The 24455-nt window shown below is 38.7% G+C and overlaps 1 protein-coding gene across 1 annotated transcript in view; it reads right to left on the reverse strand.

Moving 5' to 3' along the window:
• LOC104547320 (B-cell scaffold protein with ankyrin repeats-like) overlaps positions 1 to 24455 on the reverse strand; it is a gene marked incomplete at both ends in the record, with an annotated part of 76397 nt that overhangs the window by 6657 nt on the left and 45285 nt on the right. Inside the window, 4 exon segments of the mRNA XM_010192950.1 lie at positions 8549 to 8833; positions 11601 to 11906; positions 12927 to 13013; positions 23272 to 23281. Coding sequence (XP_010191252.1) covers positions 8549 to 8833; positions 11601 to 11906; positions 12927 to 13013; positions 23272 to 23281 — 688 coding nt within the window.

Here is a 24455-nt window from a genome sequence, read left to right on the forward strand (position 1 = left end):
GCTGCAGTGTTTTCTTCTATGCTTGAAATAGTATTTTCTTTTTAAAGAGGAAATTAAAGTAACCAGAACACAGAGGTAATGCGGGCAGCCTGAATTTTACTGCATAAGGAAGAGAAGGGATATACACAACAATGTCCTTGATTGGAAAGCACTTTAATTGATAGACTTTGAAATTTCTGCTGAGTTTTGCAGTGTTGTAGTAATCAGAAATGGAACTACTCTTCCAGTTCAAAGCAAAATTTGTTAAAACCACTTTACATGCCACATCTTGCTGAAGTGATTTTAGTTGGCAGCAAGTAGTCAGTGTGGGTGAGGTCAATGAAAACAAATTCCTGTTTCTGGAATGCCTGGAAAGATGCATGCACTCACGGCTGTATGACTGCCACAGCTTTAGGGAAGACTCCAGCAATTTACTCCTTCATTCTCACATACTTGTGAACTGCTCAAATACAGGAATGAAAGAAACGGGTAATCTTGCACAGCGGTTTACTCCATTATTTCTTACAGAAGATAAAGTGAATATTCCTTCAGTAAATCAATATTAATATACAATTTTTAAGTGTCAGAATGCCACAGACCTCCAACTGAGGAAGGATATATATATCTACATTTTCAGAGTCTCTCTGCCATAGATAATCTGACTAAAAAGGTGCAGTACTTTTTATGCTATTATTCTTTTTTACTTAATGTGCATCCTTCAATAATAGCTGTATGATCAGAAAGAGAGCCTTTTTGAATTTTTAATTAAAATTGTGAGTGGCTAAAGTACCCATAGATGCTTGTAGGTCAAAATCTACAAATTAAACATCCCAAGCTGATACATACTATACAATTTTTGTCCGTGATGTATCCCGTCCTCTCTCTCAGTTTCTCAGAATTAAAGGAGGCTGAGAGAACTAATAAGTAATTCCACTCTATTCCCTCTCCTCTCTTCAGTTGCTACAAGACACAGATGAAGTTTTCTGCATGCCCTAAATACATTTTTATGTCTCAGGTTGTAAGACTGCTTTTTAGGAATGTAATGTAACCTCAATATTTCTACAGGAAAGCAAACTTGAAGAGTAAGAAACTACTGTGTTATTTTCTAGTAGGACATGAAACCAGAAAACAACATTTAAAAACACAAATTCCGTGGCAAATATGCAGAATTCTGGTAAAATCCCTAATAAAAAGCTTGAAAAGTGAGGGGGATCCGAGGAACTCTGAATTGGCTTTTTTTCTCTCAATCAGACTAGCTACAGAGGTTGTTTCAGGCCGTTTAGACATGCAGGTAAATAATGTTTTGAGGCTTGAAATGTGGTTAGTATTTTCATGGTTATCACCACAAATAGAAGGGCTAGAAACATTTGAAATCTATGTCTCTTGTGCATAATTCTGTACTGAGAAGAACATCTTACGATCATACAACTGTGCAAGAAACGGTGATGAGTAGAAAGGGTCTAGAAAGAGAGAACGAAATATATCAGAATAGGTGCAGGTTGACAAAAAGCACAGGAATGTGATTTTCAGAATGAATGGACGTTCCAACACAAAGCCATGATGGTACGGAATTGTAGATGCACTATGACATTTAAAAATTGCATTTTCAATTTGAAACACAGGCAAAACATGGAAAGAGTTACGTGAGAGAGGACAACTCATACTCAAGAGACAGTGATCAACTAAGATGTGATTTCTAATTTACATTTTACTTTGCTCATCTAAACTATGAGGGATGCTGCCTAACTTGTACTGTCAACATTAACTCTAAAAATCAAAGACCAGTTTGGCACTATACACTAGAGAGTCAAGTAAAGGTAGACTGGTGAAACTACCCACTAAAAGAATAACTGGGCTAATCATACCTAATGCAACTTACTCAACACTTGCAGCAGAACAAACCCAGAGGAGAAAAGACACAGAAGAAAAAAGATTAAATCAATAAATATCACTAATTTGAATTCAGTTTGCTTAGGGAAACTCAAGATGCATTTACTCATCTATTTAATTGAGCTGATATTCCAAACAAAATTATCTATTGCCAGGACTGTTTTATTTAGGAAACATTCAAAATTAAAATCCTGGGGAACAAAATCTTTATACAAACACACAGCTAAGTGATAATGCAAATTAATTAATACACTAGGGTTGCACTTATTAACACATCTCAACTCAGTTGCAAATTACAGTGAGTTTGCAAGCTTCCTCCTTGTTCTTAGTCGGTTTTTGCTTCATTCCTTTTAGAATTGTCATGCAATTAACTCATGATTAAGGGAAGAATGGAGAAGGAGGGGGGAATTGCTAGTTGGGGTATGTTGCAGGGAGAGACTCCTATCTTTGCCTACTCCATTTTTTTCCTCATTATTTAAACATTTCAACATCTAAACTGTGTGTACCTAGGCAAATAAAACTTGCAAGTTCTTTTTCTGGTAGGGATTAGATTGTAAATTAGATGTAGCACAGCAAGGAATGACAAATACACAGAGAGTACTAAGGCTGGAATATAGTAGAATGATGCTTATTATTCAGGAGATGAGAACTCTGCAGATGTTTGTTCACATCTTTTTAGATCTCATTTTCCTTGTCTGTTTTGTTTGCTAACAAACACACTGAGCATCACTCAGCATGAGGTCATCAATGCGATGCTAACCAATGAGTTTTGTAAGAGATGATTAAGGACCACTCCTAAAATTTATACAAAATATTTCACATATTTAATATTAAGCCAAAAATCTCTAGTAACTCCTAACATGAAATTACCTAAGGAAATGGGACACTGTAAACACCACGGCCTTTTTAATTTTTCTGAGGCAACACAGCTAGGCACAGAACAAAAGCACATCAGGATGCCTCATGACTGCTCTAGTGAGGTTCTGATCGGTTCTCAAGGTGCTGCCTGACACTCCGGACATTTATGAGAACATACAACAGCCACTACATCAGAATAAGGACTAGGTGATGTCAAATGCACTTGTAGAAATATCAAACTGCTATGTGCTCTGTTAGTTGCAGTAGCCCAACGCACGCTGCCTGAGTTTTTCAGCTACAGCATCACATCCACTCATCACAACTCACACAGGCTGTTGTCAGCCTCTACCTTCCCCAGCCACATAATTAGTCAGCTGAGATTGAAAAAAACCCAGTTTTCTCAGATCAAAAGTAAAATGACTTTAAAAAGAATCAAAGTGTAATGAAAATGTGAAAACATTAATCCTAAAAATAAACACATGCTCACCAGCGATTCTCTTCCCAATTTGCAGTGAGACTCTGAGTCTGTCAAATATGAGCTCAAACCTGTTAAAATCCCAGCAACCTTGATCAGGGTGGGGACCTCAGGAGATGACACAGAGACGACTCCCCTACACTGAAGCAAGATAATGAAAGTAATACTGGAAAAATGAGAAGAACAGGTACTGGTGGTTAGCTTAAGATGCTGTTCGGAAGGTGGTGTTGATGTACTTGCTGTACCATACACAATTAAGAGAAGTCAGAAATTTAACTTAGTGGATTATGGAAGCTGGAAGGACTCTAGCAATATACTCAAGAATATTTACTTCAGTGTGTAAAACCTGAATATAATTCTGCAGTCCCATTTTTCTTCAGTAGAGAAAAGCAAAAAGGGGAAAACTCTGTATCTGGTTTTACCAAAAATATACTATTTAGAACAGTTTGCTTTTCAACCAGGCAGCATCCTATAAATAATTTCTCTCTTACTGAGTACATGTTTCAAGCTACCAAAGTTAAGATAGCAAAAAATTTGATTGAATGAACACAGCAGGTGAAGCCAGTAATACCACTTCTCAACCAGGTCTGTAAAAACAGTCTAAGTGCTCTAAGGCAGCTGAACAGTGCTTCCTAGTATTTTATTCATGGAAAAACAGCCTTAAGTTGGGGATACATAATGAAATTCATCTGCAGTGCAGTACTTTATACTCACTGTAGGAAAGTACTAAAAAATCCCTGTGTGGGACATAAATGTTTTGCAGTTTGCATGGGCTCAGAGGCTTCATTTTGGAAATCCCTGCTTTAGAGCATTTAAACAATCTGCAGAACAACGATTACTAACTTAGGATGCAATCACTGTAGTTCCCAGTAATCAGCCTGATAAGTTTCCAAGACACTAACAGTTCTGTTCTGGAGTTGTTTTTTTTCCCATTTCATTTGGGTTTATGTTGTCTATTCTGTACATGAGATATGCTGCCTCCCTAAAAATATCCACTTGCTGTTACTTTTTCTGCATACGCTGTGATTTTGATGAGCAATAAGAGTGCTACTCTCTTCTGGGATAGTAACTAGGAAATGTATTTTTCCACTGTTAACTTTTAACTCTAGTGTGAAGTCCCAGGGACAGCCATCTTTATATAGGAAAATGCTTCCAGTGTACAGAGGAGAAATGCATTCCTTTAGGAATTTGTGAGAGATTTGCAAAGGAACAAAGGCTAGAGCTGATGGAGTTTTCTTTATGTTGTTGTAGGACAAGTTTCATTGCTGCCAAGAACCCCTCTCATACTGGTGGTCTCTGATAAGAGGTAAACAAACCAGGGCAGTAATATAATCCTTAAGTCCCGAGGCAGTCCTGGTAGGTCACACTTCGGAAATGGTAAGGAGGCACAGAAACTCCTGTCCCTGTCCTAAGAATGCACTGGAGACTTCGGTTTCCAGCTCAATCAAATCTGGTATCAATAGGCAGCCTTAAAATTGCACTGTAAAGTGAAAACATAGCACCTTCATGCATTTATTTATCAGTTGTTTTGGCAGCACACAATTGAAAAAAACACCGAAATAACCTACAAAGGAATAGTAAGTGCTCGAGGAATGAAAAGGGAGCACACTAAGAGTGCACACCATCTGGACAGCGAGCTATTTGGCACCAGTTTGCAGCTCCATTGGTTGATGAGCCTTTCACACAGAAGGCAGAATCCTTGCAGTGGTCTAAATTAAAGAACAAATGGACTCTGTTTGTTAAAGATGCAGGATGTTTAGCAGTGTTCAATATAGTAGTTTGCATCTTCATTAAAATCTGAAAATAGAACAACTGAAGCTGAGTAAAAGTGATTAGAACATTTATGTTTTAAATCTTTCAACTCACTCATGTTTCTCAGAATTTATTTGTCAGCAAATTCAGGTCAGATACTCAAACTGTAAATTGTGGTAGTTCAGTTATGACAGCTTGCATCACTGGGTGTCTACTGCCTGGCTTTCAGAGTGTAAATCCTGCTCTGAAAGAGACTCTAAAATCCAGCTTGTGAAGTCCCATATTTGTCTTCTACAAATCAACAGCTACACTGGCCTATTCTGCACAGCACCAAGTGGTGATCTACACAAGCAGGCTTTCCCCCTAGTGTAATCTTCTGCTTCGATGTATTTGAAAGCTACTTAATTATTACAGAGAGGGCTATTTGCTTGCTTTCTCTGTTGCTATTCTCATGGAAACACCATCACTTCTGCTTAAAGGAGAAGATACTCTTTTGTAACTTTGTGGACTTCAATATGTGGTGAAAGCCCTAAGGTGAACTCAGCCACTTGATTTGTCCTGATGGATACAAAAAATCAATTAAAAAGGAGGCCAGAGCACGCAATCCAAGAGGTAAAAGGCATTTCTGCTATACAATGCTTACAGTATTTTTTGTCAATAAATGTGCCCATAATTTTCCATCATTTCTGTGGGTACAAAAAGGCAGAAAGAAATCCTCCTCTTGCATCTCTGCATGGCACTATCACACCAGCTCCAGCAATCCTCGGAGCATGAAACTTGTTCTTTCCATAAACTCCCAAAGCACATGGGGATCCAGTTGTGGGTGACTGTGTAGCCTTAGTACAGCCCTCCTCTGCACAACACGCTCCATTCTCTAATCCACCTTTCCCATAGGATCTATGTTTTATTGAACGCCAGAAGGGAATGAAGATCCACCAGAACTGTGCAGTGAGGACAACCTCTTTCCTACAGGAATATTACTTGTTTTAGAAGTTAAAAGGTATTTAGTGAATAGAGAGAGATTACAAAGGAGGGAAGGATGCCTTGAGTAAATAACTAAAAGGTGCTCTGTAACCCCATGCAAGTAATTTAAGCCAGTAATTGGGCTCATGAGTCTGTAACATTAGAGTGCTGACTAGACACACTGTTCACTTAATCTGACGTTCTGAGCACTCACAGGGGCCACTGAAATCAATGAGACCACTGCTTTGAATGAGTAAAGTATTATATAATGCTGTTAATCTCAAGAACAGCACCTTAGTAACTTCATATTGAACATCGAAAACCTCAATGGATACAGAACAAATCAAGGGGTTTATCACAGAAGGGCCTGAAACAATACATTGGACCTAGTGCAGGTATAAATGATATTTTAAACAAAAATGGGAATGAAAAACACTGAAGAATTTTGCATCTTATATTTACCCATTTTAAACAGTAGATGGAACAAAGTATCTGTGACAAATAGCAGCACACGGCTATATACTTAAGGACTGTACCATAACGTTTGCTGCAGGGAGAAAGAAGTAAAATAGCAAAACTACCTCAATTCTAACTTCTTGATTGTTTGACTTTTCAATTTTCACAATGTTCTTTTTAACATAATATATGAAGAGAAAACCTGAAACTATCATGGATTTATTTGAGGGATGAAAAATGTGTACATGCACTAGCCAGAGTAATTTTATTATACACCGATTAGACTAAATTATAAAGCAATGGCTGTAAAGGCACACAGATTTTAATGATGGACTGGTATTAAATTCTCTGGTTCTTAGAGCTGAAATAATCCTTTTTATTTTCCAATTATAAGCAATTACAATAAACTGGAAAATGGGATATTGCTAGACTGGATGAAAAACTTTTTAACTGTTGTGGAGAAGGACAAAAACTGCTATCCAAGTGGGATGAAAAATCTTTTGGCTGAAGATACAGAATCACGGAATCATTAATGTTGGAAGAGACCTCTCAGATCATCAAGTCCAACCGTCAACCTAATACCACCATGCCCACACTAAACCATGTCCTGAAGTGCCACATCCACATACTTCTTCAATATATCACTTCTGTCTAAAGTTTCACTATGTCAGGAATCCCTGTACAAAACAGGACCGTGAGAAATCCCAGATTTGGAACTGGCAGGACACTCAGGTGAAACAGAGGCCTCAGTGGTCAACTGAAATTTCCTTGAAGCACTTCCACTTTTCCCATTTACCGTATCAGTACATGAACTTGAGCCAGAGGCTGATTTCAGAGAACAACAAGGATGCCGATTTGTCTATCACAACCTGTTTATTAAAAGCAAAGCTAAAAATCTTGGGAGGTGTGAACCTCGGGTGCAAAAAAAATGTTGGGTGCAAAAGAATCACAGTCCCATCAAAGCAGCTCCTCTGAGAGTCTTCCTTAGTGAACAGTTAGAGTAAACAAAGCAGAAACACTGCAGTGCAATAAAAGACAGTAAAAGCAATCTTTCAAATAATGCATCTTTACAGTAAACGTTTTCAAGTCACTGGCCTGTCTATGATGATGGAGGACCAAGATTTGAGACACTGCTCTAGCAATCTCAGTAAAAGCAGCCATTTCAGGACTTGTATATTTGTAGCAGGCCTCCTATATACATCTACTCCTGGATTATGCTTTAACTACAGTAATGATTCATCCTCGTATCTCCTGAACATGGTGAAGAAAGAGCAACTAAATGATGAACGCATTAGCCCACACATTCTGGCCCTCATCTGGAGTTATACAGCCTGGAGAAAGAGAGCAAGCTAAGAAGAATAAAATAAATCAATGACTGAAGTAGGCATGAAAAAGGAGGTGCTCCTCTGCATTTGGTAGGAAGATTTGGGTAGTATATAATCCTGTTTTAGTGCAAAACGTGCTGGATAGAGTAAGCAATCTACTGGTGTCATTTCTCAATCTGGTTTTCTATCATTTATTCTTAAGGATTAATCTTACACATTGGCAGGTTTTTGTAGAGGAGCTTGGAAATGCAGACAGTATTGATTTTGGAGCTTACACAAGAGATCTCTGCAGTAGGTTCACAGAAATTCCTTTTGTTATTTTGAAATTTGGCTTCAGTCTGAACTGGACTACGAGATACCTGAAATCTCTTCTAGCCTCACGTTTCCATAAATAAGCTCAAACAGGTTCTCCAGTAATCACAGAAAAGGTAAAAGGACCTAATCCTTCCCCATATGACCATTTCTAAAATATAAATAAAATATGGCTAAAATCTCTCTCTTAGAATGAAGTAAAGGCTGAAAGGAAAGGCAATTCAAGTGGCACAAGATCACACCATTAAAACAGACACACAGCTAGCCCACCAATTCCTAATTTTCTATCACATTTTCACAATTTTTGTAAAATTAAACCAAAAAAGTAATGCTATTTGAGATGCAAATTGAAAATTAACATTAGTCAGAGATTTCTCAGCTCATTTGAAAGGTAAGAATACGTTGACTGAATCAACCAACTTGTTGGTTTGAAAGTAACAGAACAAGGATCTTAATCTTATAGAAAAATATTATTCATCAAATAGAAGACATACGTCTATATACAACCAGAAAGCCTTTACAAAGAAGCAGCACTAACCTTGTACTATGTAGGGAGTGTTCTCGTCTCTGGCTGGTGAACACAGGGGCCGAGGAGCAGGGGCTGGGGGCCTGTTCATGATAAAAGATCTGCGTTCTTTCCTCTTCTCCTCCTTCTCCTCCTCAGCCAGTATGAAATCGTACACAGATTCATCCAATTCCGCAAACGTGTATGGGTCTTCCTCCTCACTGTCTCTCTTGCACGTATCTTGGTCTTCTCTGTAGCATGCTATTAGGAGTCCATCACCATGTTCTGTTTCGCCTCTGTCCTCCACAAAATTCATGTCTGAAAAAGCGAGGAATCGTGTTTCATATATAGGGTAAAGAAATAAGATTAAGACTTAACTTAAAGCTTTTGAGTTTCCTAAAGTGACTCAGACCTAATTCCACTTCTAAACTAAAGCGCTCTGATTTTCAGAGGCTTCTGATCATCTAAGTCAGTAGCGAGGATGCCCCAAAGGAATAATTCCAACTTCAGGGCCTCCTCAAGATTTCACATCAGATTATAAAAAATAGATGCTTAGCTATTAGCTCCAAAATAAATGGGTTTATTTAAAAGAAATACTGAGTGCCCCAGATGCTTCCACAAAAGTCACACAAACATGTTCTTTAATGGTGATGTCAAGTAAGTGGTAGCTGTGGCCCTAGGCATTTTGAAAATACAGGCTATTTGTTAGCTGTTGCAACAATGGCTTAAGAATTAAAACTTATTTTAGAAAATGTTGAGTTTTGTCTTTCCTGCATCTTCAATGCCTCACTTGGTTTTGAGGGCTTTACTAAGATGTATTGTAGGACAAGGTGGCAAAAAATGGAAAAAGCCCCTTACAGTATAGATAAAATTTATGACTTCTCATAATCTATGCTAAGACTATCCAAATCCTCACACCCCAATAACTTCACTCACTCTCTGTATTCCCTATATTTCATAAATTTCACAGTACAACTACTCAGAACTTGCTTTAGCTTTTATATTTCACAGCATTAAAAGGAATCCATGAATTTCCCAATACCTGGGTTTGATTTGTCTTTAAAACCTCAAAAAAACTGCTAAGAGTTAGAAGCTGTTACTGAGGCTGGTGTTCCCATAAATGTTTATAACTTCCTTGTGCTGATTACCCATCTTTCCTGCAAAAACAGGGGACCTGCCTGGAATTTTTGTACGGAGTCTTGTTTTCCTTGTGTTGTAATCTACTACCCGTACATATGTATCTGCTAGACTAGGCTGTGGTCACTACTCGTGTTTTCAATCCTTTGGCTGCTATTTAAAGACTTGTTTTATCTGTTTATGGGTTCAGAGGAGCTAAGCAATCTCTGTAAGTGTGATACATTTATAAATGGGATGTGTCATTTATAAATGGGATATATTATGAATACGTACTATCAACATGTATTCTGGCTAAGATATAAAAATGTTTTCAAACAAGTGGGATTCATACACCTGCCACACTTAATATGAAAAATAATTTGTTTCCATGTCACTATAAAAGTTGTATTTCTTTCTCTGTAGGATATTCTTTCTTTTAACTCCCACAGGGGGCACTCTCATGCCACTGCCAAAACAGAGATTTCAAGAAAAGGGGACTTGCATTTTAGGTATTCCACATCAACACCTAAAGCAACTGGCTGACTAAAAATACGTAGCAATGACTCATTAGAGCTCCTCTTTGAAAGCCATCAGCATCCTCATCTAGAGGAATTCTGATACTCTCCAATCCCATTCCCCAGTGATGAAACCAAGGGTAAGACTTCAGGAAAATTCACACCATGGTTTAAATGGACTACTCACTGGAGCGTTTTTAGATGAATTCTGGCTTACCAGTGCAGGACACTACATAGCAGAGAAACTCCCTCTGCTGGTATCCTGCTCTGGCAGAGGGGTTGGACTGGATGATCTTTCGAGGTCCCTTCCAATTCCTACTATTCTGTGATTCTGTGATACCCACATATGGACAACTGGCATTTGGCAGAGAGGTACACATCAGTACTTGACGGTATAGCCACATGAGAGCTATTCCAAGACAGGCATTTGTATCAAACCTACACCAACAAACCCGGTGTGCCAAACCTGACTCCTCATTTATGCACACATACAGCTGCAGTTCAGTATTTTGTGAGAAGCAAAGCACATCTTCAATATTAATTTATTCTGCCTCTCTCTCTCTTAGAACCCACCTGTGACTTCCTGCATGTAGCCAGCTTTTTCACAGCAGAAAACAGGAAAAAAACCTACCTATAGCAGGCTATAAGGCTACAAAGCTATTTCTGTCTACTTAGATGAACACCAAAGTGCTTGGAGATGGTAATTTAAGACTCTAATAGGTCATGTCACATTTTAAAACAGAGTTAACAATAATAAGCAGTGGAGACATTCAAAAGCAATTTGTGTGCACACTTATCAGTAGTGTCCATGACAAATAAGAAGGGTTGTTTTTGGTTTTTTTCCCTTGCATGTGACTATTTAAGACTGGTATTTAAGCTTGAATTCCTGTGTATACTTGTTTTTCTCAATGTGAAAAAAATAATAATTCTTTCTGAAATAGATACAAATAGTATTTAGGGTGTTTGATCACTTGATTCAAACTACAACACTAAATTTTAGATTTTTACTCTGAGGCAGAAGTATTAAAAAAAGGAAAAAAAAGGAAAAAACCCTTCATTAAAAGCCACAGTTTCCCTCTTTCCAATCTGCAGCACAATATAGCTTTTTTATTTCTAACTACAGCATTGGCTAAAACATAATAAAATACTATGTTACTTCTCTCCGCACCGTCACTTTCTATTAATTCTACCTGTGAAATTCCAAGCTGTATTAAATCAAGATAGTATTTAATATTTTTAATGGTAAATACTTGCAGCCCATTCCACAGTATTAGCTGACATACCTGGTTGTGAACATCTTGATGCAGCAAAGTTCATATGCCCATGCTTGCTTTGCAGCATTAAGGCCCAGCTACTGCTGTTACGAGACGTGATCATACATAATCTCTACAGCAGCACCTAGTCTGCCCTTGCATATGTTTCTATCTGGGGTTATTTTCCTCCCAAGATCATACCTTGAGATAAACTGTGCAGATCATCCTGTTTTAGGATGCCAGGCAGATTTCGAGGGGGAGGAGGGGGTGGCCCCTTACAGAAGAAGCAGCCTCTTCTGTCCTCTTTGAGGTCATCAGGTATGCTGGCGTACAGGTTGTCAGGGCTGCTGCGAAAGCTGTATGAATCTTCCTCTTCTTGATCTTCATGTTCTGTTTCCTCTCTGCTGACTTCTACATCATCTTTCCTTTCCTCATCCACTTCAGCTTCTTGTTGGCATCTCGATTCAATTCCATATTGATCTCCTGGGTTCTGGTCGGTTTTTATTGCTAAAGAATGCATTATTTCATTTAAAATTTGCCATTTGGAAACATTTCCTGTTTCAAGGATTGCCACAGAAGCAACACAATGGCTAATAAAACTTTTATAAACTAATACAGTGGAAAGCTGTCAAATACATACCGTCAGTGAACAGCTTTTTAAATATTTACCAAATCAGCAGTGCAAGTTTTTATTGTATCTTGCTACTCTGATACACATCATCTTCATGCACGCAACGTTAAACTTTTCTAGAGTTGCTGTCAGAATGAAATCACACACTTATCTTGCCTCCGTAACTTGTATCACTTGACTTTCAATGCAGCATAGTGCAACATTTATTAGAATAAAGCTGTAGCCCACACAGCTGTGTAACTTGATTTTGTACAATGGGGTTTGGGTGCTTCTTTAAATCTCTCTGAAATGAACTAAACATTGTCCCTAGGAGACATGGCTGTATTCCTGCAGAAATGGAGCTCTACTGTCTTTAGTGGCTCACAGACCACAGAACAAGAATGTAGTGGAGGAATGTGAAAACATATATTTTAATCATTATGTGAAGCATCAAGATTTGGGTAGTCAACCTCAGTAACATAACAGAGTAAACTATATAAGTCCATCAGCAGACATACAGTCAATACATAGCAGCTAAACCTTGAGGTAGGTTTCCATTCTGAGTTCCCCTTTGGTGATGCCTTTCTTTCACCACTGATTCAAATGAGAGGTTAGTGCACTCAGCTGCCTAACATAGCGGTTTTCTGGATTCTGAGCAGAGATCACAAATTATTTTCAGAATTCATCATGAGGGGTGGTTGCACCAAGGTCTGTCTTACTGAGCAATGACTTTGTTATCATGACTGAATCCCTTATCTGCCTTCCCCTTCTCCTAGGACATCTGCCCTCCATGGAAGTTGTAGTAACATGTGGAAATTGAAAGCATAAAAATAATTTGCCACCTCTGCCCATAATCTCACTCACTTAATGTGGCACATGATTTGTTACTGAAAAAGCTGTCTCACAACATTACTTACTCATGGCTGGTCGAGTTTCTGAGCCTAACATAAGCACATAAGTGTCATCATCTTCTGCTTCCTCCTCACATTTGGTGGAATTATCTGCTGTATTAATCTAGAACAAAAAATAAGGAGAACATTTGTTTGGTGACACCATCTTCAAGCAAAGCTGTGCAGGGTTAGCATTAACCTGAGGAGAAACAACAGCGTTTTCTTCTTTTAGTTCTGTCCAAAACTGATGTGTATTTTGCAGAGATTTCTCTCCTACCTTCACAGTCTGCTATTGATATAATATTCAACATTCTACTTAAGGGGAAAGTGGAGACAGAAACACCATGCATTTGCAACTACGTAGTGGGATACATACTATAGGCAAAAGGAATGTGTATATCTGGGTACATATAAAGGACACAAGGTGTCCATCCAAGTCTGCTCAGCAAGGACTGAAGCTAATTAATCTTTCCTTAGCACTGCACTGGGCTGCCCAGACAGTTCCCAACTCTGCTCCCAACTGTGAAGCACTCACAGGTAACAAGAAAGCTCAGTAACAGAAAACCATAAAGTCTACAGGACATTACTGAATAGCTCAAGGGTGCACAGAGTGCAAGAAATTTCAGGAGACCTCATTACAAACAGTTTCTGTATCCTAGTGGTTGATACCAAAAGCTGCATCTGCACTGAAAAACCAGAAACAGGAGTGCAAATCATGTTAGCGGTTCTACCTCAGTGTTCAAAAGTGGCAAAGCATTCCTCCTGGTTCCTCTAGAAAGCCTGTGCATTCACACAGTGGTACTCAAAATCAGCCTCAGCAGGGTCAGAACAATCAGTTCTCCTAAAAATTATCAATATATTGCTTTAAGCAGAAGAGGTACAAACTTCTGCTCACCCATAGCCACTAAGAGGAACCTTGTAACACAACTACAGACAATTTCATTGTCTTAAAATATACAGTACACACTTGTTAGTTGCTGATTTTCAGAAACAACAGTTTTTGTCAAGGAACCCTGCAGGACCTTGATTCCCATGTAAGTGCAATATAAAGCTATCCCACGTGAGCACAATGGAGCTCTCAATAATTATTCAGGAATTTTGAATAACAAAATGTCAATTCTAGAGGTTTGAACACATCAACCCCAAAGCAGATAGGGAAACAGCATAGTCCATATATATCATCTAGTCTGTGAAATTAATTACAAGCAGATTAGTGGACAGTGACATCAAGAGAAAGAACTGATGAGTGGTTATACCCTTCTGTATGGTGCAGAAACTGACTCCCATGAACTCGTGCCAGAGTCTCAAAATATGTGTTGCTAGTATCCTCCTGCCTCCTGGCATCCACAGCCCCTGTCTCAGGGACAGGGTTCTCAGGCCTGAAATTAATATCACTGTGTGAAAGGCGAAAGAATTTGGAGAAACAGTGGGTTTTTCTGGGGAACCAAGAATGCCTTCTTCCCTGCTGGTCTTGCACATAGCATAGGAAGAAATTCTTTACTGTGATGGTGGTGAGACATTGGCACAGGTTGCCCAAGGAAGTTGTGGATGTCCCCTCCCTGGAAGTGTTCAAGGCCAGGTTGGATGACGCTTTGGGCAACCTGGGCTGGTGGGAGGTGTCCCTGCCCATGGCAGGGCGGGGGTTGGACTAAATGACCTTTAGGGTCCCTTCCAACCCAAACCATTCTATGATTCTATATGATTTTATGTTTCTACAGCAGAATTTCAGGTATAGCGTACAACACGCACACAGTCCAGAATTTTAAAGTCTTTTGAGTTTGTTTGGCTGAAAATGGCTCTTTTGATTTACACTGAGATTTCTTATGGATGTCACGTGACCTTCCAAAAGACGAACTAGATTTATTGGAAACCAGTATTACAAAAAGGGGTATAAAAAAGTTGTTGTCCACACAGAACTGCTCACAACAGATGACTGAAAAGGGCTCTGAAGGTTTGAAACTCTATGTTGTGAATTAGCAAGTAAAATTCCTTACCTCAAGATGCAACAGGAATATTGAAATGAATTGAAAGCCTTCTGAGAGACTCATGATGTTTCAAGTCCTAAGATTAAATGTCACCTCTCAACATCAAAAGGTAGATACTTAATTTTCTTTCAGTAATGTATTTTAACTGTCTTGATTAAGCTTCATGTCATACTAAAGACTTTCAAAAAGGCCAAGGTTTTGTACAGCTTCAAAGCTGTCCCTCTTATACACAGCCTAAATTGATTTACCTCAGCTATTTACTCAGGAAGCAAAACGATTATAAGCACCTTGTCAGCAGTTTTTGCAATGCTGTTCTGAAAAGTCATCCTTTTTAAGGCATGTTTTCTAAAGATTTCCTTCTTCTTATACAAAGGATTTTTTTACCCCTCAAAAATATTTATCTCCAGTGAGTATGTACTGAGAGGGATTCCTCCTCCCTGGCAATGCTTCACAACATTGGAATTCAGTGCGTTGTCACAACATTGAAATTTGGTGCATTGTACTTTCTTGTACAGTGAGGAGTGAAGCATTAAAGAATTCAGAGGAATTTAATGCAACAGTGATACTGTATCGAGTTATGGCAAGAGTGAGAAGCACCTGGACATCAGCACTTCATTTATAAACAGTAACTCACAGGCATATATATCAATCACAGCTCAAATTAGCCTTACGCATGAAATATAAATGGATATATATAAAAATATATCATCCTATATTACTAGAAAGACAGAACTACTTATGGGAGATTGCTCAACAATTTTCAAAATCAGACCTTCACGCTTAAATTTGGCCTGGGACAACACCTAGGGTAATAATTCATTAATTCATGTAATTCTTACGTGGTTCATTCCATTGCTTTCCAACTGTCTCCCTATTAATTGTCCTTTTCTTCCACAAAATTGGCCCTGAGTTGAAATTCAACTGTGTGTGTATATATATATACACACATATATATATACACATACATAGATACCTGTGTGTGTGTGTGTATATATCTGTCTTTTTTACACTGAATAATTACATTCCTTGTGAGTCTAAATTCAGATTCGCATCTCTATTTCACTTATTGTACTGGCATTCCTTAAAAAAATGAAAATGTATGTAACAGAGGCTTCCATGTCTGTATTGCAATTTGGAAATTCATGCTTTCTCCTACGTCTTCAGTTTTTTCTGGATTACAGCAATTGGGAAAATTGCTGGAGAAAATTCTTTTCATTGCTTGTAAAATTCTCACTGATCCTCTTGACAAGACGTTCTCTTTAGTTAGGGCTGAATTAAAACAGAATTATTATTCCATGGAAGTTAGCTCCCTGACATGATATAGCGTAACTTATAGAAGTGCGCTGGAAGATTCAAATTGTTGTATGGACTAACAAAGGGTTGCTTGCTTAGACTTATATCAAGTACAGCATTAAGATGCTTGTGTCTGTCTTGACAAATCTGTCATCCCTTCTGTGGATCATCCTCCCATTTCTCACCGACTTTGTCTTCTCAAGTCACAGCTCTGTGCTGCTCAGCGTTCAGTGTCACTGTACCTGATAGCTTACACGCTGCCTTGGCAAACCCTTAAATCTCAACAAAGCACATTACTGCAGAACCACTTACACAGCTAAATGAAATGTGTATTCCATGGCGTTCTGCAGTGAATCTTGCCATTAAACACTGGAACTTACACTATTTTCTTCCTTACATGTAAGTCAGACTCTGCCAGGATATACTCTGCAGCATTCTCCTCGGATATCCTCTGCTTCAGGATGAAGTGATGTTTTTGCATCCTTTCTAAAAGACGCCTGAAGAACATCCTGTGTTCCTTCCTTGAGACAAGATTTTCTTTCCTGAAAGTAAGTGCATTCTCCTGCTCCTTTTCAGTACAAATGATGTTTCTTGTAGCCATTATACCGAGTGGAAGAGTACAAAAAAGGCAGCTCCCTGCAGCCAGTCTCACAAAGCCCATAATTTATAGGGTTACCACAGGCCACATCTAAATTTTAACTCTAATTGTAATTCTAATTCAATTTTCACACTTCAGTCAGTCCATCTGCTTACCAGTTTTGTTCATTAAGCCTTTTTTTCTGTGAGTAGCAAGACTTAAACACTAGATTAAACTGAAGGTGCTGCCTTAAATTTGTTTAGGACAAAGACTATCTAATCTTCTACTGGACTCTAGGGCATTTCCAGCTGTTCGTAGAACAGCATTCAGGCTTGTTATTCAGTTACACTAAAGCCTGTTCTTTCAGAACAGAGACAGACTGGTTTATAACACGTCACCACCACATTCCTTCTTATCCCACTCCCAACATTCAAAGTCCACAGCTCCGCCAAGAGAAGCATTGCTCATTCATCTGTCACCCACCACTCTGTAGCACAGCATTTCAGATCAGAGGATGACTTTGGTATGGCTCCCCTACAGCCACAGCCTTAGGGATCTTCTTCTGACTATTAAGCGACAAGATAACATTGCCAGTCACCTGGAGTTGAACCTATGTCCAACATCAGAAGAGAAACAGTTTCTGCCCTGTGGCTTCCTTGAGATGCGCCAGTCTGAAAGACTCCACAGCTGACCTCTGCTGATTTGGAACCCTGATTCTCCTGGGACTCTTGAGAAACCAGTTGCCAAATGCTGGTTAAAGCTATCACAGTTTATATGGGCCTGCTAGACAGGCTGCGAGGGTGTGTAGAGCCCAGATGCAAGTACAGGAGTGCTCTTAAAATTATCTGATACCAACTATGCATGTATATGGATGCCTATGTCTTTGGGCTCGGTGCATCATAAAGAAACAATCACTGTTTTCTCTGATTATAAAAGAAAACCAAGCAGACATGGACTCATTTGCACTTGTACTCTCACTGTCTTGTCTTTTTTTCTCTTCAGTGGAGACCTCAATACGGCGTACAGTCCTTTCTTAAAAGTAAAATCAGCAGCTTTGAAAACCTGGAAGTAAATGAACTGGGAACATTTCAAAACTTTATGTAACTGGATAAGAGTAAGCCCACTCATAAATCACTGTGCTGGATTGTGGAGTTGGAAGGAATTTGAAAAATCTTTCTATTATCGAAATTGCTAATAGGTACTGAATAGTACAGGAGCCAGAGTGACTCTAATCAATAAGCCTTTCCATTATCACAATAAATTGTTGAAGAATAGACTTACCAAAAAATTGTTATTATTATATCCGATTTCCCTTGTTAGCTGCATTTCATTTTGTGCCTTGGTCTTTCTCATAATGTCCTTAAGTGCCTGTGCTACACTTCTATCTTTGACCTTAGTAACCCAATACAGTCTCCACTTCCTATGGACTTCATTCTCCTGTTTGGGGTTTTCTTACTACACTCTCAATCTTTCCTCCACAGTGAGGTAAGTTTGCACTTATGATAAGCTTTTTTTGAAATCCACTGCTACTATGTTCCTATTTCTCATTCCTATCAACTGGATATAATAACATATCTTAGATGCCTCTCACCAATGTTACCCTGTCTGACATCCCGACTTTATCTTCCTTGTTTACAAAGAAAAGAGTCCTCTAGCTATTTCCTTGACCTTAAATGCCAAAACCTTACCAAAGCATTTAAAAACTTGCTGGATAGTATCTCCTGCTGTATTCCTTTCCAGGTGATCTGGACTTCAGAACAAGCCTCTGCATTGCTGGTACACAAACACAGCACATTTTCCCATTTCCCCCTGATTTTTGTTTCCTGAACAAGCTATACTCTTTCATTTAGGTCATGCAAATTATTCCATCAGCTATCAGTTACACAAATTAAGTTTGGCCACATAAAAGAACTGTATCTTTATCTTAATTTCTATATTTTTTGGATTTATATACAACTACCTACATTTTTGGAGCTCTGGCCTACTTTTATCTTCCTCATTATTTCTTTAGGCTAAAAATTCCCTCCAAATGAAATTATAAAGCTACCCAGGGAAATGGTCGAGTCACCATCCCTGGAGCTATTTAAAAGATGGGCAGAGGAGGTACTTAGAGACATGGTTTAGTAGTGGACAGGTCATGGACTGGACTCGTTGATCTTAATAATCTTTTCCAACCAAATGATTCTATGATTCTGCCATCTCAGCTTGCAGACCACAATATAAATCACTACTGAGCAACATTTAAGATTCTGGAAAAAGGAGATAGCATAAGCAACCTGAGTCTCAATTTATTTTTGAGAACAATAAGCCCTAATATGATCATGAGAAGTTTTCTACTCCAATAGAGAGGGATGTTTTTTCATCTATTCAGTTCAAAGCAATGGCATGAACACCAAAAGAAGGTATGCTGGCTTGCTTCCAAAAAGGTACACTGGAGTCTTCTAAGGTCAACTTGTTAAAAAACAAGAACAAAATAAAACAAAATCCCAAAACTGCCAAACAAAAACCCCCCCAATTTCTACACACTGTCTAGTGCAAAGTGGAAAGTCTCTTCCACATAATTTAAAAAGAAAACTACAAACCTGTTTTCCCTAATGTGACATAACCTTTCAGTAATTTAATAGCCTTTTCCATGTGGCTTCCTGACCTAATGAAAACCTTACTGATCTCTTCAACAACTGAATAACTGAAAACTGGGATTGTCTGATTAAAAAAACACACAGAAAAAGCTCAGCTGGTCTTTCCACAAAACCTACTTTCATGTATACTGTAAAGATGTAGAAACAGAGAAAATATCACTCAAAATACTGCAATATTTCACATTCTATGCCCTATGTTGGCATTTTAGATCTCAGAAGCAGAAAAATATTTTCTCAAATGATTCCATCAGTTCGTGTTTCATTACGGAATCATTTGTTGGTTTTGACCCTAACATGTTCACTTCGAAACTCAGCTCTCTTTCTTATCTAGCATTTAAGCATTATCATGAAATATTTCTTACCCCTACAGTGCTTCCAAGTGCCTTCTACACAGCCAACTCTGTCTGCATTTTAATGTTAGCTTTTTTGGGATGGTTGACACATCTACATTTTATTTAGAAAGGACTTAAATTCTGCAAAAGCAGGACTAGATTCCAACCCTCTAAGTCCTAAGATTCCAAGTCTCTAAGTCCAGAATAACAATTTTAAGGCTAAATTTATGGAGTACTTCAGTGTAGCTTCTGATGGACAAGCATTCCCACTTTGGCAAGAACTGATGTTGGGATGAGTGCGGAAGGCCCTTCCCAAAAGAAAGGGCTGTACTTTGGGCCTATGTTTAAGAGTGGGCCTACTCTGTATCAGCTGCCCCCAGAATGCAGTAGCACCACTTTCCTCTGTTACTGGATATCAAGTGACACACTTAGCAGGTTATTTATTTCCATGGGAGGTGAACTGTGCTGGCGAAATTCAAAGCTCTGTCCTGTAGCCCAAGCAGGGTGCTGGGTGCCTCCCAGAGGAAGAAGTGCACTACTGCGCCCTGAAGGCTTTATTAACCAGAGGGCTTCAGTGCATTTCTGGCTGATGTCGGCAACAGACCTCACCAGGTGAGGATTACAGAGGTGGGAAACTTGGATCGCTTAACAGACCACAACCATAGCCATAGCATCCTCACTGGGAGTGAACTTGAACACAGAGGAAAAAGGGATGGAAATAGGGTAAGTAATCTCAGAACCTCAAGATAGAAAAGATTGTTTTCCTTAGTTGGATATGTCCTCCATTTCTGTCATCGGTACACTTGACTTGCTTTCTAATGTATTTTGTCTTGCTTTCAGAGAAACTAGGACTTCTTTTCCAGCCCCAGGTGATTTGCTGGTACCACTCCTTAGGCCTGCCAGCGCTGTCTGCTTACACCCTAGATGCAGCAACCGAAGCAGAAGGGATCTCAAACACACTGCCATCTGGTATCCATCTTTGCAGTTACTGCACTTCTGTCTCACCCTTGCTACAGTCTAGCCTATACTATACCCTGCCAGTACTTTCCAAAATACAAAGGTGAGAATTAGATATACTTTAGGAGATATTTTCCATTTGCACTTTCAGTACTTTATGAAACGCAAGCAGACAATTTGGCAAACACTTTCTTTCATTCAGTTCCACCACTATCCCTGAGCTACCACCTAATGACCAGCCATTCTGGTTATAAAAATTTTTCTAACTCTCAAGTCTGCATTAATGTTACTAATATTCACACACTCTACAATGTAAAATATTCATCAAAGTATTGTAAGTGTTTAAGTATTTATTACTCATTTTTCCCAGAGCCCTGTATAAGCACCTGGAGAAATGACTGAAGAAGCTTCATAAAATTGATTGTACGCATGAGGACAGATCCAACCTTGCTGTCCATTAGTTTTATTAATGTTAAGCACTTCTACTACCTTATTACCTTGCTTGATAACTCATGCTTGCAAAAAAACCAAAACAGATGAGAAAACACAGATTTCTCTAAAGCAGGAGCACAGTGAAACATTCAATACAGTGTTATAATCAATGACAAAAAACACTTGGGAATCTAACCTGCATTTAAAGTTGGGCAGATGGGAAGAAAGGGGGTGGAGAGAAGTTTTGCTGCACATGTTCTGCCATGAAATGCTGAAACAGACCAGTTTTAAAGCAGTCAATCCCAGGGGCTGGCTCCAGCCCTTGAAACAGTTGAACTTGGCCTTCTGACCTAAGCAAGACGTGTCTTAGGGAAAGCCAAGAACAGCATATATTATCCTGCCAGCCTAAACCTCTGCTTTCTACTTGCTTGCTCCCCATCTGTCAGAGCAAGCTGTGTGACTCACAGTGCACTCTACCTTCTCAAAGAGCACGGCTGAGCAGCTCCTCATGTACTCCATGGTGCTGTACAAGATGGCCCCTCAGCTTCCTTCTGCTCCGCTTCACCATGGATGAGGGATCGTGTGTGCCCCACTGACTCAACACTACACCACATCTTTGACTCACACACATCTCTGGCTGTGCCCAGGAGCTGCATGTGCAGCACTGGTGAGCCAGAGAAATCAGCACATCCAACACCCAGAAATGAATTAGAAGACCCTTCTCTGCTCTACCTGTTTACAGGAAAAGTGCAAGGGCATAAAAAGTTCCTGAGATTTTTCTCACTGATGCTGTTCAATGCCATGTTTTCCATTATTTCCTTTCAGTTTTCTATGACTTACTGGGGCCTTGTGGTATCAATACAAGATGACACCAGCCACAATGCCATTAACATCCATTAGCCAGCTGAGTGAGAAGCAACTGATCCAAACCTGTGTGTGCCACAGAAGTCAGACAGCAAAAAGAATGGAGTATTTCAGATCAGTAACTGTATTTTTGAATAAAGCTGCTCATTCTATGAACAAAAGGCAATGATTGCTCTATTACTCAAAATGACTTCTCAGAGTAGCAAGCAATCATAATTTATTGCAAACCCCTCATCCTTTTCTAGTTTCTTATGCAGCTGCTTACACCAAATGGCTTTCTATCAGGTGCCTGCACATAATAAATGCAGCAGTGTTGTTGCTTCTTAAATATATGACCCCTACCCCCATCATTGCCTTTAACATACATCCGTTATGCCTTTAACTTCTATCACTTGGAAGTATTCAAGGCTGGATGCAGCTTTGAGCAACCTCATCTAGCGGAAGGTGTCCCAGCCCATAGCAGGGGAGTTAGATTAGATGATCTTTAGAATTCCCTTCTGACCCAAATCATTCTCTGACTCTATCTCAGCAGTACACACAATTTTCTTTCAAAGGCACATTCCCATTGCATAAATCTACAGCATCATCTTCCCCAGACCACAGACTTCTCTTTTTGGGTCATAGGTGTGTATAATTGCTTTATTTATCTGTATGGATTTAAGTTTAACCGTCCAGTTTCTGTTTTGTTCATATCCAAATCAGGAGTATCTCATGTTCTAATGGATGAGCACACTTACATTCTGATTAAACTAGTCCTAACAAATTAGATCAAAACAAACACACACTAAATTAGGTAGAAAACCAAGTAAGGAAACAGAATGACAGTAAAAATAATATTGTGACATTCACAAAAATTTGTAAAATTCCTTCTGCATACAGTTTGCCAGAAGTCCCAACAGCTACCATATTTTCTGCAATACTAAAAGATAACGAAGTGCTAGAATTCTCATGTCAATGTGCTGAAAGTATACAAATGCACACAACTACCAAAGATAGACGATTACATAGAATAAAAGAAATAAGACATGAAAAACTCCACTGCCAAAATCTAATGATTTTAGCATCAGTTTGGAGTAAACATATGACTGAAACAGATTATTAACAGTATATTAAGAAACTAAACAAATTAAAACATCGATGAATACCCAATTTTGGGCTCAGATATTTTAGTAAGAGCAAAAAAGAACTGCTTCATTTGAAATAATCTATCCTAATGTCAAGCAATTTCCTTCTGAGCTGTCTTACTAAATTATTTGGGGTTGGACTACATGATCTTTAAAGGTCCCTTCCAACTCAATTCATTCTATAATTCTATGATATTTCATTTGCATGTCTGACTTTAGCTTCATTACAAGCAGATCTACTGCATTTCATATCAGCCCGCTAGCAACCCTGAACTGATCCCTATATGCATCATTATTCTCTGTAACTTCACACTTACTTTTTATGCCTGTCTATCCAATAATAGTAAACTTTTCACAGCTTTTTTTTTTTTTAACTTTTGCTTTTAACTGAATCTCTGGAAAAATGCCCTCCCTTTGTACAAGAAAGTCCATCACCACTAAGAAATAAACAATAAAAAAACAAACTAAGCAAAAGCTTGGTGTGTTGGTCTGCAACCATATAGCTCATTGTGTCCATTTATTATTATACAGCCTCCATGACTACAGGTTTGAGAGAAAAACATTACTGCAGGAGAAAGAAAAAGGAACTTATAATCACAGAACTTAATTTACTGGTATATAATTTTTTTTAAAATGAAATCACCAGTTTCAAATTGAAGAACTTGTGCTCACTTTCTTTCTTGTAAGCATTTGTGCTGTTCTCTAATCTAACTACTGACTATCAAGGGATTTTTCTTCGGAGCATTCAAAAATAAAATTCCTCCTCAGACTCATTTTAGCTCGTATCTTCTTTAACGACAATTCTTGTTACTTTACATTTCACACACCCACATGACTTTTTGAAAGACTTTCAAATCCTGTGGAGTACAGATTCTGCTGAACAAAATATCCACTGCTGTTTGACGGGCTGTGTAATCACTGCAAACTCCATAAAAGCACTCCCATCTTGCCAACACATTAATTTTTCAATCTAGCAAAATAAGAATTCTTTTTGCTTTTCTTAATTTTTTTTCCTGGGCAAAATAATAACCATTCTCCAGAGAGCTTCTCTTTCACTTGATGACAATTACATTGTTTGAACTTTCAGTGTTAGTTACTAAATTACTGTTCCCTTAGCAGACCAACTAGTAGCACAGAGAGGAGGTGGAAGATTAATTAAGTAATATCCAGGGTTTGTGTGTGCTGTGAGATGAACCCTTTCCACAAGGATTCCCTGTGGGAATCTGAACAGGATTTATACAAATAGATGTACTGGGTCTGGCTGAGATAGAGTTAACTTTCTTCATAGCAGCCCTTATGGTGCTATGTTTTGGATCTGTCACTAAACCAGCATTGACAGCACACTTGTGTTTT

Source organism: Mesitornis unicolor, unplaced genomic scaffold, assembly GCF_000695765.1.
Source record: "Mesitornis unicolor isolate BGI_N332 unplaced genomic scaffold, ASM69576v1 scaffold25549, whole genome shotgun sequence".
NCBI lineage: Eukaryota > Metazoa > Chordata > Aves > Mesitornithiformes > Mesitornithidae > Mesitornis > Mesitornis unicolor.